General features: G+C 40.9%; 2 protein-coding genes across 5 annotated transcripts; both read right to left on the bottom strand.

Moving 5' to 3' along the window:
• Nucleotides 1-1,013: 1,013 nt before the first annotated feature.
• Nucleotides 1,014-5,091, bottom strand: aqp10a (aquaporin 10a). Its single transcript, XM_029451762.1, has 6 exons — nucleotides 5,008-5,091; nucleotides 4,007-4,133; nucleotides 3,063-3,200; nucleotides 2,808-2,926; nucleotides 2,502-2,719; nucleotides 1,014-1,575 (listed from the first exon to the last, which is right to left on the bottom strand). Exons 1-6 carry the CDS (start codon nucleotides 5,089-5,091, stop codon nucleotides 1,365-1,367), a joined length of 897 nt encoding a protein of 298 aa, XP_029307622.1. The 3' UTR covers nucleotides 1,014-1,364.
• Nucleotides 5,092-6,399: 1,308 nt separating this feature from the next.
• On the bottom strand, nucleotides 6,400-13,764 carry LOC115021779 (uncharacterized). Of its 4 annotated transcripts, XM_029452434.1 has the most exons (9): nucleotides 13,519-13,764; nucleotides 13,335-13,381; nucleotides 8,713-11,507; nucleotides 8,434-8,620; nucleotides 8,197-8,295; nucleotides 7,855-8,104; nucleotides 7,635-7,751; nucleotides 6,778-6,952; nucleotides 6,400-6,581 (listed from the first exon to the last, which is right to left on the bottom strand). In XM_029452434.1, exons 3-8 carry the CDS (start codon nucleotides 11,193-11,195, stop codon nucleotides 6,789-6,791), a joined length of 3,300 nt encoding a protein of 1,099 aa, XP_029308294.1. In that variant the 5' UTR covers nucleotides 11,196-11,507; nucleotides 13,335-13,381; nucleotides 13,519-13,764; the 3' UTR covers nucleotides 6,400-6,581; nucleotides 6,778-6,788. The 4 variants fall into 4 exon arrangements, with proteins under 4 accessions (XP_029308294.1, XP_029308291.1, XP_029308292.1 ...); XM_029452431.1 differs by having other exon boundaries at nucleotides 6,400-6,952; XM_029452432.1 differs by lacking the exons at nucleotides 13,335-13,381; nucleotides 13,519-13,764 and adding exons at nucleotides 11,972-12,080; nucleotides 12,642-13,118 and having other exon boundaries at nucleotides 6,400-6,952.
• Between the last annotated feature and the right edge of the window lie 882 nt (nucleotides 13,765-14,646).

Here is a 14,646-nt window from a genome sequence, read left to right as displayed (position 1 = left end):
CTCCCTGATTGACTCTCATCTCCTCCGTACTTGTACTTGCACTATGATTTGTTGAATGACACACTACTAGGACTTTTTAAAATTAATTTTGTATGACATACTATACGATGACTAATAGTGGCATACTCTGACTGATGAGGCTTTTTTTTTAGGAAATACCCTAATATGATTTTCTTTTACTTTTTGACGTGAATTACGTACTACACAAGGACTTTTGAGAGTTTTTAAAAATGACATACTATACTATGAATTTTTATATGACTTTTGTATAACATACTATACTATACATTTTTTTTATAATTTGTTTATGTTATACTGACAAATCCTGCTTTAAAAAGAGGTTTGGACCCCCAGCCTCCTTTATATACAGACACAGGAATAAATAAAGAAATGTAATCAAATACAATAAAATTACAATATTTATTTATTAATGTCCTGTTTAATTATCAACTTTTATTTATTTATGCATTAACCTATTTATTTCCATATGTATTTTAACATTTATTAATGATATTATTATTTATTTATTCATGCATGTATTTATTTATTTCCGTATTATTTTAAATATAATTATTTATTTACTTCCATATGTATTTATTGATATTTCTCTCAGGGTCTGACGAGCTTTCTTTATGAAATCCTCTCAGGGTCTACCGAAGGAAAACACAAATTCAGCTCATAACCTTCAGACTTTGGAGCTTCTTCTCCACCAGCTGAGCTCTCAGGACTGTATGATTAATACATCTTTGTTTTTTAGGTTAATTAATGGATACATGAATATAATACAAAATGGTTATCTCACAACATTTATTTTAATAAACTATTAGTTATTCATGGCATTTAATTTGAGCCAATTCTATCTTTCCTAATACGTTTTTTTAAGGGATTATCTGCATGGTTTAAGAGCTTTTATGAGGTAACAGAAGAAAAAAGACAGTTATAGTAAGTTGAAGATAATTGTAATTAAGAGTGACATTAATGTATTTATTTCAGAGTAAAGTTTTATTGAATCATCTTAACATATGTTCAATATTCATTATGGCATTTCATAAAAATGAAATACAACTCAGTAATATAATTCAAGAAAAACATTTATATTATAATATAGACATCAATGTAAACAGCATTATTACACAATCAATATCCCTCTCAGCTGCCTCCGTGTCTGCTGGCTGTGTTTAAGAAGCTCACTATCGATCATACAGTATATAAATAAGATATTCCTGTATTATGATATTCCAGCAGAAAATCAGAAGTGTGGTGCATCTTAACAGTGGCTAAACTCGCTTTCTCGAACTTAATTCACAGCTAGACTACTGTCTTTAACTGTCTGTGATGACAACATATTTTCATTACAGTAACACTTAGAGACGTGCAGCCTTTAGCTCTACTTCATTGTCCCACATTGTGCTGGGCTGCTTGATTTTGTCACTGATGGTAGAGAGAGAGGAGAGGCTCTCAGGAGGGTCTGGATCAGGCAGGTGCCAGTGGATGAAGATCAAATATGTGAATGTCCCTATAACTCCTCCGATAAGTGGGGCCACCAGGGGCACCCAGAACCAGTAGTTGTAACACCTGGAGAGCAGACAGAAAGGAGTTTATTTATATAAAGCGGCATTAATTAATGTTTTTTTAATTTTGTAAAAGGGATTGATCATAGAAACAAACTCACAGAGACTTATTACCCAACTCTGCAGCATATTGTTTTGCCTCTTTTAGTTCAATGTTTTGGTTATTGATTCAGTATCACAGCATTCAGAGGCAGAAGCAGTTATTTTTAGCAAACAAGCTCAGCCTACCTCCCCAGCACCAAACAAAGTTACAGAACAAATGACTGACTGTTAAAGAAAGTTGAATATTAGCAAGCAGCTATTTTTTGCAGTTGGCTAAAAGACCAGTAAATATCGGACACACAGGTGTCAGGAAGGTCAGGTGGTCTGGATCACGCTTGATAATGTTGCTCTCTGTCTGCTGTATGTGTACATTTGCAATTATTTCCTAACACATTACTTATAACAGTTTTGTAAGGACATAGTACGTCGGGGATGTGTGTATCCAGCATGTTTGGGAGTTGTCTGCCCCCTAGTGGGCAAGAATAAATGAATGCAGCTTTAAATAGATCAGACCAAGCACAAAGATCCTTTAACAGCTGAGGAGCCACATAAAAACCTTAAGATTAGATCATATAGAGCTACAGGTTGCGTTGTGGAACAAACACCAGGTCACAATCAGATTACAAACTGACACTTCATATTCCTTTGATCCTGTAGAAAACAGCTGTTAATGTCTGATTTATGGGATTTTATGAGAAACACAAAGACCTCTTCGAATGGCAAATAATGTCCTCTTCAAATGTCACTAAAACAGTTTAAATTAATTGTGTAGCTTCATGAGTAAGGCCATAAAATTATACAGGAATTCCTGAGTTATCAGTTTTGAAAGTTATATGTTTACGCTGTAAATGTAAAAAGAGATAGATGTAGTAGTAGTAGTATACTTACGTGAACACTTCAGTGCCCCAGCCTGCAGTCAGTGTAAAGAGGCGTGGCCCCAGATCCCGAGCAGGATTTATCGCACCCCCACAGTTGGCTGACATTGACATGGAGATCCCCAGGACGATCGCTGCCACTATAGCAGGAATCAGTTCCGGGGGAGCTGGAGTGTTTCTCTTTTCACCCAAACACAGGATGCACAACATCAGCATGCCAGTGCCCACCACCTAATGAAACGTGTAAATAAATGCAGAGTTCAATAAAGGAACAGCTATTAAAATAATGATTAAGGTTTGCACACATCCTCCCACTGACCTGGTCAAGGAAACTTCTGCCCAAAGTCATGTACTCTGAGGGATATGTGGCAAATATAGATGCTGTCTCATTTGGGCCATAGACAGTCAAAACTCCTCCACTAAACGCCATTATAGCGTCTGAGACAGATTGAAAAAGTGTACAAAACGTCAGCATTTTTTGTATTTCTCTACTCATTCATTCAGGTCTTGTCTTTAGTTCATCACCCTATCTGTATGTCAATGATAAAGTGTTTGAAGTGCCAGAAAGTCGAACCATAGTAGACCAGATAGACGAGCGCTGATGCCAGATAAGCCCCCAGCAGCTGGGAGAGGCAGTATGGCACCAGCCTTCCCCAGGGCACCTGACCCAACACACAGAAACTCAGAGTCACCGCCGGGTTCAGATGAGCACCTACAGAGAAAAACAGAAGATGGAGGAAGCGGAAGACAGAAGTGAATTACTAGAGAAAGATTGGAAGGTAATTAAAATATTAGATCATTTGTAGCTATAGCCTATAGTGTGTCAACTGGTAGATATCTGTCAGAGTGAAGACCTTGACAAACCTGATGCAGCTTCTTTTATACTAGTGTGATAAATCCAGAGTACTCATCAGTGAATCACTGCAGTAATGGAAAAATATTTTTTAAAATACTCTTTACATCCCAACAGCAATCAATAAATCAAATGCTCTGCCAAAAAGAGAAAAAAATAAGGCAACTGTTGCTGTCGCAAGACTGCAATTTGTCTGTCCATTCATTTCATTCGGCCCGAATGGACGGGCGACCTCACTACCCAGCTGCACGCACTCTGCCCGTGCGCTCATTGTGTGTCATCGGACTCCTCTAAAGGCTGCTAGATTGACAGCTGTGAGTATTATCAACAGCCGTGTTTGTTTTTTAAGTTTATAATGATGATTTTGGTGAAGTGGCTTTAGAGGGATGGGCTGTCAGTTTTGCCAACTTGGCAACTTACTCGCCAGACTTTTGGATATAGTGCTGCTCGCTACTTTCATTGGAAAAGAGTTGGCAACATCAGGCTGGGTTTTTCCAGTTGGATCATTTTAAATCTCTAGCTTACCCTTGTTGGCTTCCTCAAAGCTATCTACACAAGCTTTAACTCAGAGTGTGATTCAGAAATAGAAATACGGTTCATCTTTCAAATAATATGTTAAGTTAAAAGATCACATCACAGGAAAAGTAAGTGTCCATTTTATTTACCTGTGATGCCCTTGGTGAGGTACATTGCTGACATCACGCCCACAGAGAAGGCCATGTTGACTGACAGGAACTGACCTTTAGTTTCTCTGCTTGTCTTTACCTGAGCTGCGGCAGAGCAGCCGAAGAGCTTCACAGAGGAGAAAGAAAAAAAATCCAAAAAGGCATGAAAAGTCAGGTGAAATATTTTACACTACACAAGAAACAATCCTTCAATGTACAGGCAAACATCACGTCCAGATTCTGCAGTGCCTTATTGCTCTCTTAGTGATCAGGTAATTATTTATAGGTCAAACTATCTTCTCACAGAAACATTGAGCTTGTTAAAATGTGATTACTGATATTGTCTCATAAAGTTAGACTTTGTAATGAAACTGTCCTCTTCTTATCTAAACGGCCAAACAAGAAAGAATTTGACCCTGAACCCCACAGATGAGAGGAAGTAAACACACATGTATTTATATATTCATCTGATAAAAACCACACCTGCACTAAGGGTTCTTTTCTGATGAAACTTTATGGCCTACTAATCTCTAATTGACATGGATGTATTATATATTAATTTTAGGTCGGGGTCATTAAGGTGAGTTATGGTATCGTTCCAATTTATGCAAATGCCATTAAAGCCTGCCGCACATTGGGTGAAAAAAGTGGAAGGCCTGTTTGGATAATTATGTAAATTACAACATAGATCATGAAAATAACTTCTTTACATCATTTGACATATTTTGTAATGGCTAGATTTAGCTTATTAGTTCATTAATGTTTTTGTATACATCTGACTTTCTCTCAAAAAACAAAATAAAATACTGTAAACTAACAAAATCAAAATAGGAATATAATATTCAGTATAGTCAATATATAATTCAGTAAATTCATTCATTTAAAAGGATATAAAGAAACTCCAAATGCGCTGGAACAGCATGGTCCCTAAAATTAGACAACTAGTAAAAAAGTAAAAAATAAATTCCAAAAGCCAATTAAAAAACTTGAGTGTCACTTACCAGCAAGATAAAAGTTCCCAAGAACTCAGCCATGCACTCTCGCACCAGGACATTCCTCACTCTCACAACCCGTCGGTTTAACATTACTGGAGTTAAATCCTTCTTCTCATCTCACACTGACCTCCGTCTCTGTCTCTGTTGACATACAGACCAGCTGTTGGGCTGCCTCTCTGTCAGTGCTGATGCAAGTCACAACTTCCACCTGAGCATCTGAAGACCTGCGCTCTGTATCCCACTTCTTCCACTTATCTTCCTTCTCTTTCACCGCAGCTGGTCAAATGCTATTAATCATTTATTGGGCGGTCACACTTCAGGATTGGCTGGCGCATAGAGCGTAATGCCTCAGCTGTTAGCGGTTGCTTATATGAACAGAGGCCATAAACAGTCAGATTAAGTGGCAATAAGGCGCAGAATATATATATACGGCAGACCACTTTCAATAAACCACTTACAGATGTTAATGACATTAAGCATCTGTGCTTATTCATCCCTATATTTCTTTATAGAGTCATCAATCTTCGAGTCCATGTGCGAGGCAGCCACAGGATACACTAACATACTGTAAATAAATAAGAATACACCACCATGTATTACCACTCACCCCTCCAGCACAAACAGAGATGTACATTACGACTCCCCTTATCACCATACATACAGTGTGCATACAATTGTTTGTATACTCTGTGTTCTCGATTAAAGAATCGGTACATCTCCGTTAAAATGTGTGTGTAAACCAGAAGAATGTCTAAATGGAAGCTCCGTTTAACCTTTAGCTTTTGTGAAAGGATGTTGAAGATTGAAATGTCAAAATTGGTAAATGATCTCTGTGGAATCAAAGTCCAATAAAAACATAAATAAATAAGCAAATAATGTTATTACTGATGTGGTGAAACCTTCCTTGGCGAGTGTTTGGTAAGGCGGTTGATGGTAAAAACATCAGAGAGCAGGATGTCACTATAACTCTTCTTCATTGAACTCTGTACTCCTAATGGATTATGTAACCCAAATAATTGCTGTGTTGGAGGAAAGAAACGTGTTATTGCTGATAATTTCCAGAGAGGCGCATGACTGTGGCAGATAACAATGTGTTGAAATGAGATAAGATATAAAGACAGTTAGACACAAGTCAGTCCTACATCCCTACTGGTCAGTATGCTTTGATTTTTGTCATTTTTACTGCTGTTTCATTTGAAAAGGGACTAGCATGCTATATTTTGAGTTTTGGGATTTGAGTACAGGTTATGTGCTGACAATCTCTCCACAACACAAACCTTAATATGTTGACAGCTAAAGACATAATCGTATCACACCTTTAACCCATTGCACTTCACTGATAGCACAATGATAACATATCACATTTTCCCCATCTGTGGGAGGTAAAAATAACAAGCATTACTTTAAATTAGGATTTATTAAAAAGCAATATAAATGCAGTTAGCTTCTATTCACAATATATTACAACATGTGTGACCAAAGTATCTGTTACAAAGGTTGCTTGATAAATGTATGAGCCATCAGTGCACTTTAATAATGGTGGGTACAGAAATATCCCAGGCCTTGAGGTAGATGTAATCCTGTAGATAAAGAGAGAAAGATACACACTTTCAACCTGGTCTCCAAGATTATATTTCCTATAGGGATGTGTTATAATGAGTACAAATAGTTAGCCCAGATAGCTCTCTTAATCCATGTCTAGTTCTTAGCCACTATATGGATGGCTTTCAGTTCTTGTCCGTCATCAGTCACTGAGCTTAACTGCGCTCGATGTACCTCAACAATCCTCATGTTTCCAGGTGTTTAAGAGGGCGACGAAGCACCACGTCCACAGGCCCAGGGGGCAGTCTTCTGATCAAAGTCCAGGCTTCCAGGCGTCTCATCCCCACCACGCTCATACCTTCTATCTCTTCAACCTCGTCACCAGGATACATCTTGTCGACAGGACCTCCTATAGGTGAAAGAGAGGCTTTAATAAACATGTCTGTATACAAAGAAAGGATCATAGTGAAAAAGTAATGCATCATGTGTATGGTCTCTAAATGTAGAAAACTAAATATGATAGGTTAAAGTAAAAAACAAACATACTTAAGGCACTAGTCACATCATGTCTCTTGGCTTTGGCAGTAAACCTGAACAATTGAATAAATCCAACGCTTCATATATTTTACTTTATTTGAGAAGATAAAGAGACATCTGTCCTTATACTTTTGGTCTGGTGCTTTTTCATGCTTTGGGCTCTGATTAAGACAAATCTTAATGCCGTAACAAACCGTGATGTTTTCGACAAATATGTGCATTTGTGTTTAAACATGACAGCGATCCTGTGCACAAAGTAAGCTCCATAAACATGGTTTTCTGAGTTAGGAGAGGAAGAGCTTAGATGGCCTGCAGGGAGCCCTGACCTCAACCCCACCCAGCATCTTTGGGTTGAATTGGCCTTATCCCCCAATGTCTGTGCCTGACATCACGAATGCTCTTGGGGCTGAAAAGCCCACAACGTTTGGATGTTTACATTCTTTTCTAATGTATTTTATGTCCACCTCTTTGAGGGGTGGCAATAGTGATCAAACGATGTTCAAAATCTCTGCATTTCTTTATGGAGATCTGAAATACTGAAGCACAGTTCTCACCCTGGAAGATCTTCTGTACAGTGAGTGGTCTGTTCTCCAGATTGGAGTCAACACCTCCCTCCAGGCTGAAGCCCAGATCCCTGCTGTTCTTCTCCAGTCGCACACACAGAAGCTGACCTGAGAGCAGCAAAAGCAGAAAAACAGATACAATATCTTACTTTAAACTTTTAGATTAAGAACTAATGTCTCTTCAGAACTCTGGTGAAGTTCGACTTCTCACCTGTCTCGGTTAACGGAGTCTGTGTTGGTCCCTCATTATTTGTCCGCCCTCCCCTCTTACGGACACTGCTAATCTCCCCCCTCCTCAGTACCACCACGCCCATCTCGCGAGTCTTCGCTCTTCTCAGGACCCTCAGGGCCTCCCAGTGGGCATAGCCTCTCAGTGCTGTGCCATTGATTGACAGGACCTGGTCGCCTTCTCTTATGGAGCCTTCCTGGGCTGCCACACCTGAGTGAAACACCTTGTGGACCTGAGAAGACAATGTGTGACAAATGAAGAGACTGAGGACAATGAATTTCAATATTTTTAGAGAAGAGAAGGCATGAAGGGGTATTTTCTCACAGTGACGGGCTTGTTCTGGTCCACACCTCCCGCCACACTGAAGCCTAGTCCCACTCCCATGTCCTTATGCAGAACCACCACCTGCACGTCGTCATAGTCCTGCAAAAAGGGAAGGCCGAGAGGATGAGAACAAAGTTATAATTACACTCTTTTTGTACTGTGTATGCCTGATTTTGTGGTTTGGATAAGATTGTTGGCTAAAAACCCACAAAAAGTCACTGTAGCTGCTGTTTGTACCTGCAGGGTGCTGTCCCCCACGCTCCTGACATCCTCCAACAGCCTGTCGAGCTCCTCACTGGGCATCACGGACACACAGGACAGGGCAGACATGTCTGAACTCAGCGAGGCAGTCCGACTGTTTGTCACATTGCTTACATTCTCCGACTCATAGTCTACTCCACCAAAGTTACACAGGTCTGAAAGACTAAAGGCAGGAAGGACGAGAGTTCTGGGTGTAAACAACGGACAACTTGGAAATTGGAATGTAAGAAATGTGATAGTATAAACAGTACCCACCTAACACAGAAGCTCTTGTGATCTGACTGGCTCATGTTACTGGTGATGGTCACCGAGGACTCTCCGGAGTCTGAGTCATAGTTTGAATCCTCATCCCTCTGTGTACTTTCATCATCATCATCATCATCATCATCCTCATAATCATCTTCTTCGTCATTCCAGACCTTACTCTTTGGGTTCAAGCCAGCTACCCAAGCCTCCAGGTCCAACAACTGTTTCTTACCATTTCGATGGGCTGTGTTGACATCTGGTGACATGAGATCAGGGAGGTTGCTGTGGGACGAAGAGGCGAGGGGATGAGGGGGAAGTGGGGAATGTCGTTCGGGAGTTTTGGTTGCCTGTGCGATGACAGAAGTATTTTCCGTTTCTGTTTCTGCAATGAGAAAGGCGATTTCCGGTTGTGTGGTAGGTGAAAGAAAGGGTGAGTTGTTTACAGAGTTTGTTGGAGTCTTGTCGTCATCACCAACTCGTGAAGTAACATGAGGGAGTGTTGTTTTCTGCACACCAGCGGAGGTGTCACTGGAGTCGGACAGTAACAAGAATGATCTCTTGCTTGCTTCCACAGGGCTTGAGATTTTGTGGAAATCTGTCTCATCTATGTAAAGGTTTCTACTGAGTCTTTGAGGTCCTCCATTAAGCGGGATTTCTAGTGTACTCTTGAGTCTTGAATTTTTACCAAAATCATCAGCACAATAGTTATTTGTTTCTTTTCCTTGATTCTCAACCAAATCATCCCCTTCTCTCTCTTTCCTCCCTAATCCAAGTGCAACCTCATCCACTGATAAAGACCTATTTGACCCAAGCCTTTTTCGTGCTCCAGTCTCATCCCCTGCCTCCTTTCCCTCTTTCAATTCCTCCCACTTGTGTTTCAATCCACCTATTGCTTTAGCTGACCCACTCTTTTTCACGCCATCATAAGCACTGTGGAGCTGTGCTGGCACAGAAAAGGCCCGTCTGGGCATCAGGACCTGTCCTGTAGGCAAACCGTGGCCTCTCTGTGTGAGAGCCTCAAACTGATTGATCTTATTTCTCACACTGGCTGCCGACCTCTCTGGGAATTTCTTCCTCTCTATTGTTTTTATTGGGATTTTCAGTGGGTTTGATTCAAACACATCTTCCTCGGTGCTGCTACTCTTCAATTCCGTCTCTCTTAAAACAGACAAGTCTCTCAAAGAAACTGATCGCTCTCCTTCTAAGAAAGTGTTTGACTGTGGAGATGCAGTAACTCCTGCTGCAGCCCTTGCAGATCTTATCTGAGATGCTACAGAGTACCTGCTCCTCGCTCTATCTAGAGACTTTGTCCTCATTTCCTCTAACCCTCTACCCCAGTTCACTCTCCCTTCCTCTGAGTACCTGCTCTGGATCTGTCCTTCCCACTGTACACCTGACAGTCTCTCCCTGGTCCTGCTTATCCCTGGAGTAAATGAAATCTCAAAACCTTTAGTGTCTTTTTGTGTCCAGGTAAATGATTTTGTGCTTTGCACTGGACTAGGGCTGCTTCTCTCTTCAGATGAGAAACGCCTTGGGAAGGTTCCCCCTGATGCCCTCTCATATGACCTCTGCTGTGGCGAAACAAGGGCGTCTTTGCTGGTTTCTCTGTATTGGCACGTCACAGGGGTAGAGAAGTCCCTAATATTGCTACAATCCTCCATTTTACCAAAATTTGCTGACCCATAGAGTTTCTCTATCCGCTCCATTATACTCTGACCTCCTTTGGGCCCAAACGAAGAAGCCGTCCCTAAGACACCAGAGCCAAATCCAGACAGGCACCTAAACCTAGTGGGGAGAGAATTACCCCTAGTGGCTCTGTCCAAAGTCTGACTCATATGACTCCCTGGGCTCCTCTCTTGATCATTACTTGTACCTGCAGAGTTATAGGACTGTACTGAAGACATCATCCTGCCCCTCACTCCTTCAACTCCAGTCCTTCTTTCATCCAAGCCGCGTTTGGTCGACAGCACAGACATGTCAGCCATTTTGCCCCTTTCAGGGCTTGTGTCCCCTGTTCTCCAATCCAAACTCTTACTTCTATAAGAGAGGTCGTATCCCCTCCAGAGCGTCCTGCCCCGGCTTTCAGAAGCAGGGTTACAGTTTCTATTTCTGTCAGTGCCAAACTCTTTGATAGTTTTGTCTGCTGTGCCATTCTGGTTCAGCTTGGTAGACCTTTTATGACCAGATGTTTCCTTCTCCTCACATTGATCTTTGACACTGCTGCGACTCTCAGTCCTGGCTTGATAACCAGTGACTTTGCGATCCTCCTCCGTGTTTGTACCATTTGTGCCAGTGAGAGGCCCATATCTCTCTCTCTCGTCGACTTCCTTAGTACTCTCCCTCTCCTGGTCTGAAAATCCTCTGGGTTTCCTAATACCTGGCCTGCGAGTCAGACTGTAAGAGGGAGAGTTAGCTGAGCGGACAGTGAAGCACGCTCTTGCCTTCTGCTTGTCATACTCACTCCCTTGAGTAGGGAGCATGGACAAGTCCATTGTCTGAGAGTAAACAAAGTTAATGACCTGCTGTCAAGTGCCAAATCCCAAAAAAAGAGCGGAAGAGTGAACTTGATATTTAAGCGATTCCAAGCAACAAGACTGCAATCTGGGCAATTACAGCCCTCTCAATAGTTTCTTCCACAGAAAGAAATCCTGCATTAAAAAGTTTGATATTTCAGCGATGCTCCTGATGATTGTCTGTTTTGTGGTCGAAAAGAGATTACTCCTCTGGGATTCTCTCCTTGATCTCTTGTCGTTCTTTCCCTTGGAGTCTTCGGTTCCCCCAGCACGACTTCAGCAAACAGCTTCCTGCCAAGCATAAAAATGTACAAAATTATATCCTGAGAACGGATTGGGCTGGAATGTTGTGATATGTGGATTGTGGTCGCTCTGGCTCCTCGAAAGGGTCAAACTGAATCACAGAGTGGTTGAGGACAGTGAACACAACATGTTACAGTGAAGCATAAAGTGGACAGTGAATGGAGAAGATATGAAAATGATAAGAAGAAAAAATAGGAACAAAAGATAGAGCATGAGGGCCAGAGAACCAAAAACACTACACTGTACTGACTCCTGTCAGTTATCTTGCAACACGTCCCTGCTCTTCTGACATTCCCCTCACACTGACTCAATGAGTCCATTCACAGAACAGTGTAACTCATAAAATAAACTCTATTGTACACTCATATCCTAATCGCTGTTTACACAAGCAACATAGTCATGACTACCTGTCAGCGTCAGCAAAACCTGAACCAAAAACTGGAAGAACTCACCAAACTGCAATCCAGCCAGTAAAAACAATGCATTAAAGCGCCATCAATCAGTCTCTGTGCAGCGCGTATCGGTCTCATGGAGCCAAAGGAAGACAACAACTGCCTGAAACTTTGTAACAAGGGATTGAGGTGAAATGATGAGATAAAATGGACAAAGATGAGGACAAAGTCACATTGATTTACATACAAGCTGCTCAGCGATAGATACTGATCTCATCAGGGACGTCTAAGGTTCACACAACAGGCATTGTCAGTAAGCCAGGGAAACCATCTTTGATGATTAATCAAGTCAGAATTAGGAGCCTGTCATCTCTGCTGACATCAAACACATACAGTGTAATCTGTTGAGTTACTTTACAAATACAGCAGGACAAAATAATCAGATAAGCAATGCCTGCATGATCATATGAAGCTGTTTAGGTCACAGCGTGTAACTGTGGGAGACAGTCTCTGTGGTGCTTTCTAATGAGGGTGAGTCCGAGTGTCGGTTTACAGAAACACCTGTTCTGCTAGGTCAAAGCCTCCCATCTGGGTAACCAGGCAACAGTTTACTTTAAACTCCGATTGAAAGACACAAACGCACACGCAGATCAGGCAAAAGAAAAACATTATCATCGCATTATCAAGATTTAGCTTATCAATCACACATTCACAAACACATGTGCCTTACCTTCTCTAGGAGGGAGTTCTTTACTTGTCCTACACCACTGTGTTGTCACAGGTTCATAATGAAGGCAGCGCTCCGCAATGACATCAGCTCCTACCTCCTCTCTCTCTTGAACTCTCTCTGTCAGCTTTGCATGATGGAGTGTGTACAGTGACACAAACCTGCCACACTGGTTTATCCTCTCTCTCTTTCTTTCTCTCTTTCTGTGTCTGTGCCTCTTTCTCTCTCCTCCCCCTCCTATTGTTGTTTTCTCCTTGTTTTCCTCTTCTCACAGGGCAGCATTCCTGAATGCACATCAATGTGTCACCCGCTAAACGGCTCAACAGGGAGTGCACACACACACACACCCACACACACACACGCGCTTACATACATGCCCCAATGACACTTCAAACTTCAAAACTTCAAACTTCCTCTCACACGAGCCTTTCATAGCTCAAGGGAGAGGAGATGCAGTTCATATTCTTGTGTGTAACGGAAAACAAGAATGACATTTTCCAACACAAACTTATTATATCACCCCAGCCCAAGGCAAACCTAAGTTTAGTCATCTGGGCTGAGCAGGTATCAAAATACATAATAACAGAGCACCTATAATTGGGACCAGAGACCACAAAGGGCCCAGAGATACCAGCAGGGATTAATATTGTTAAAAGTAAAACCTCTCGTATGACATGTTCATCAAAACAACAGTACCTTATTGCAGACGGACTTGTTGAGAATCTGTGGGACTGTAAGGTCGGCTGAAGGAGAAAAGAAGAAGAAGAAAAAGAAGAAGAAGCAGGATCGTGCAGAGTTGGAAGGTGAACAAACAGCCTTTGAGTCAAAGATGTACAAGAAGCAAAAGGACAAAGATAAATAAATGCATGCCAGTACTTACAGTTTTGGTCTTTATGTAGAGGTTCATGTTCTAACTGCTGCTTTTTTGCATGCACCTGCTGCTGTCTTCCGTTGAGACAGAGGAAACTGTGGTCAACATGCTGCAACACTAAATAAGGAACATTTTAAAGTCTCTATGTGCTTTCAAAAGTCAGACAGACTGGGACAGAGACATTGATCCTAGGCCACGTCTTAGGCTCCAATCAGTGATTAGCCATACAGACAGAGGGCTGGTAGGTCGCATGGTGTTCTGAGGACAGAGATAAGTCTGTGAGTAGGGGTAAATAGCTCCATTGCGACTCCACAGACACCCACCCTTGTCCCTGACAGAAGAATGGCACTCAGTGTCTCTGCAGGATGGATGCAAATCACTGTTCTGCTCCCACAGACACACTGGTTCTGTAAATTCATTCTTTAGGGTGTAGGACTCAGAGGGCCAGTGTGCGAAAGGGCAGTTTGTGGTATTTAAGCGGTAGGTCACGGTGGATATAAATAGTCTGCACACAATTCATTGACAAGCATTCCATTGATAAACTACAATTAATTCAGAACTTTGTGTCTTTTAGGAAGGATTTTAAAGTTATTATTTAAAGTTAGCTGTTAATGGTTTGGGACCGGCTACATTACTAACATTTTGTTGTTTTATAATTATATGTATTTTTTTAAATACAAATATCACACAAGTAATAAAGTCAGCAGCCCAGACTTTTTTTAACTATGCACCAAAACTATGAAAATCCATTTCCAAGGCTATAAGAGTGGCAAGCTCTGTGAACATTTTAAAACAACAATTGAAAACTTATTTATTCGACATTGCTGTCACTCTTCCTTTGTTTTATTCTTATATTTTACATGTTGTCATTCTCTTGTTTTTCCACTTTATTGCAAAGCACTTTGAACTACACCCCTTGTATGAAAGGTTCTATATAAATACAGTTGTATTTGTATTATTATGATTATGATTATTATTGTTATTGTTGTTGTTGTTTATTGTATTTTAATCTAAAATGGAGCAATTGTGACACAATTTGATTTCCCCCTGGAATAAATAAAGTATTCTGAATCCATCCATAATAATAATAAAATAATAAAATAATAATAATAATAATAATAATAATAATAATAAAAT

This window comes from Cottoperca gobio, chromosome 16 (assembly GCF_900634415.1).
Source record: "Cottoperca gobio chromosome 16, fCotGob3.1, whole genome shotgun sequence".
Classification (NCBI taxonomy): domain Eukaryota; kingdom Metazoa; phylum Chordata; class Actinopteri; order Perciformes; family Bovichtidae; genus Cottoperca; species Cottoperca gobio.
The sequence above is the reverse complement of the archived record's forward strand: the minus strand, read 5'-3'. Positions and strand labels throughout refer to the sequence as shown.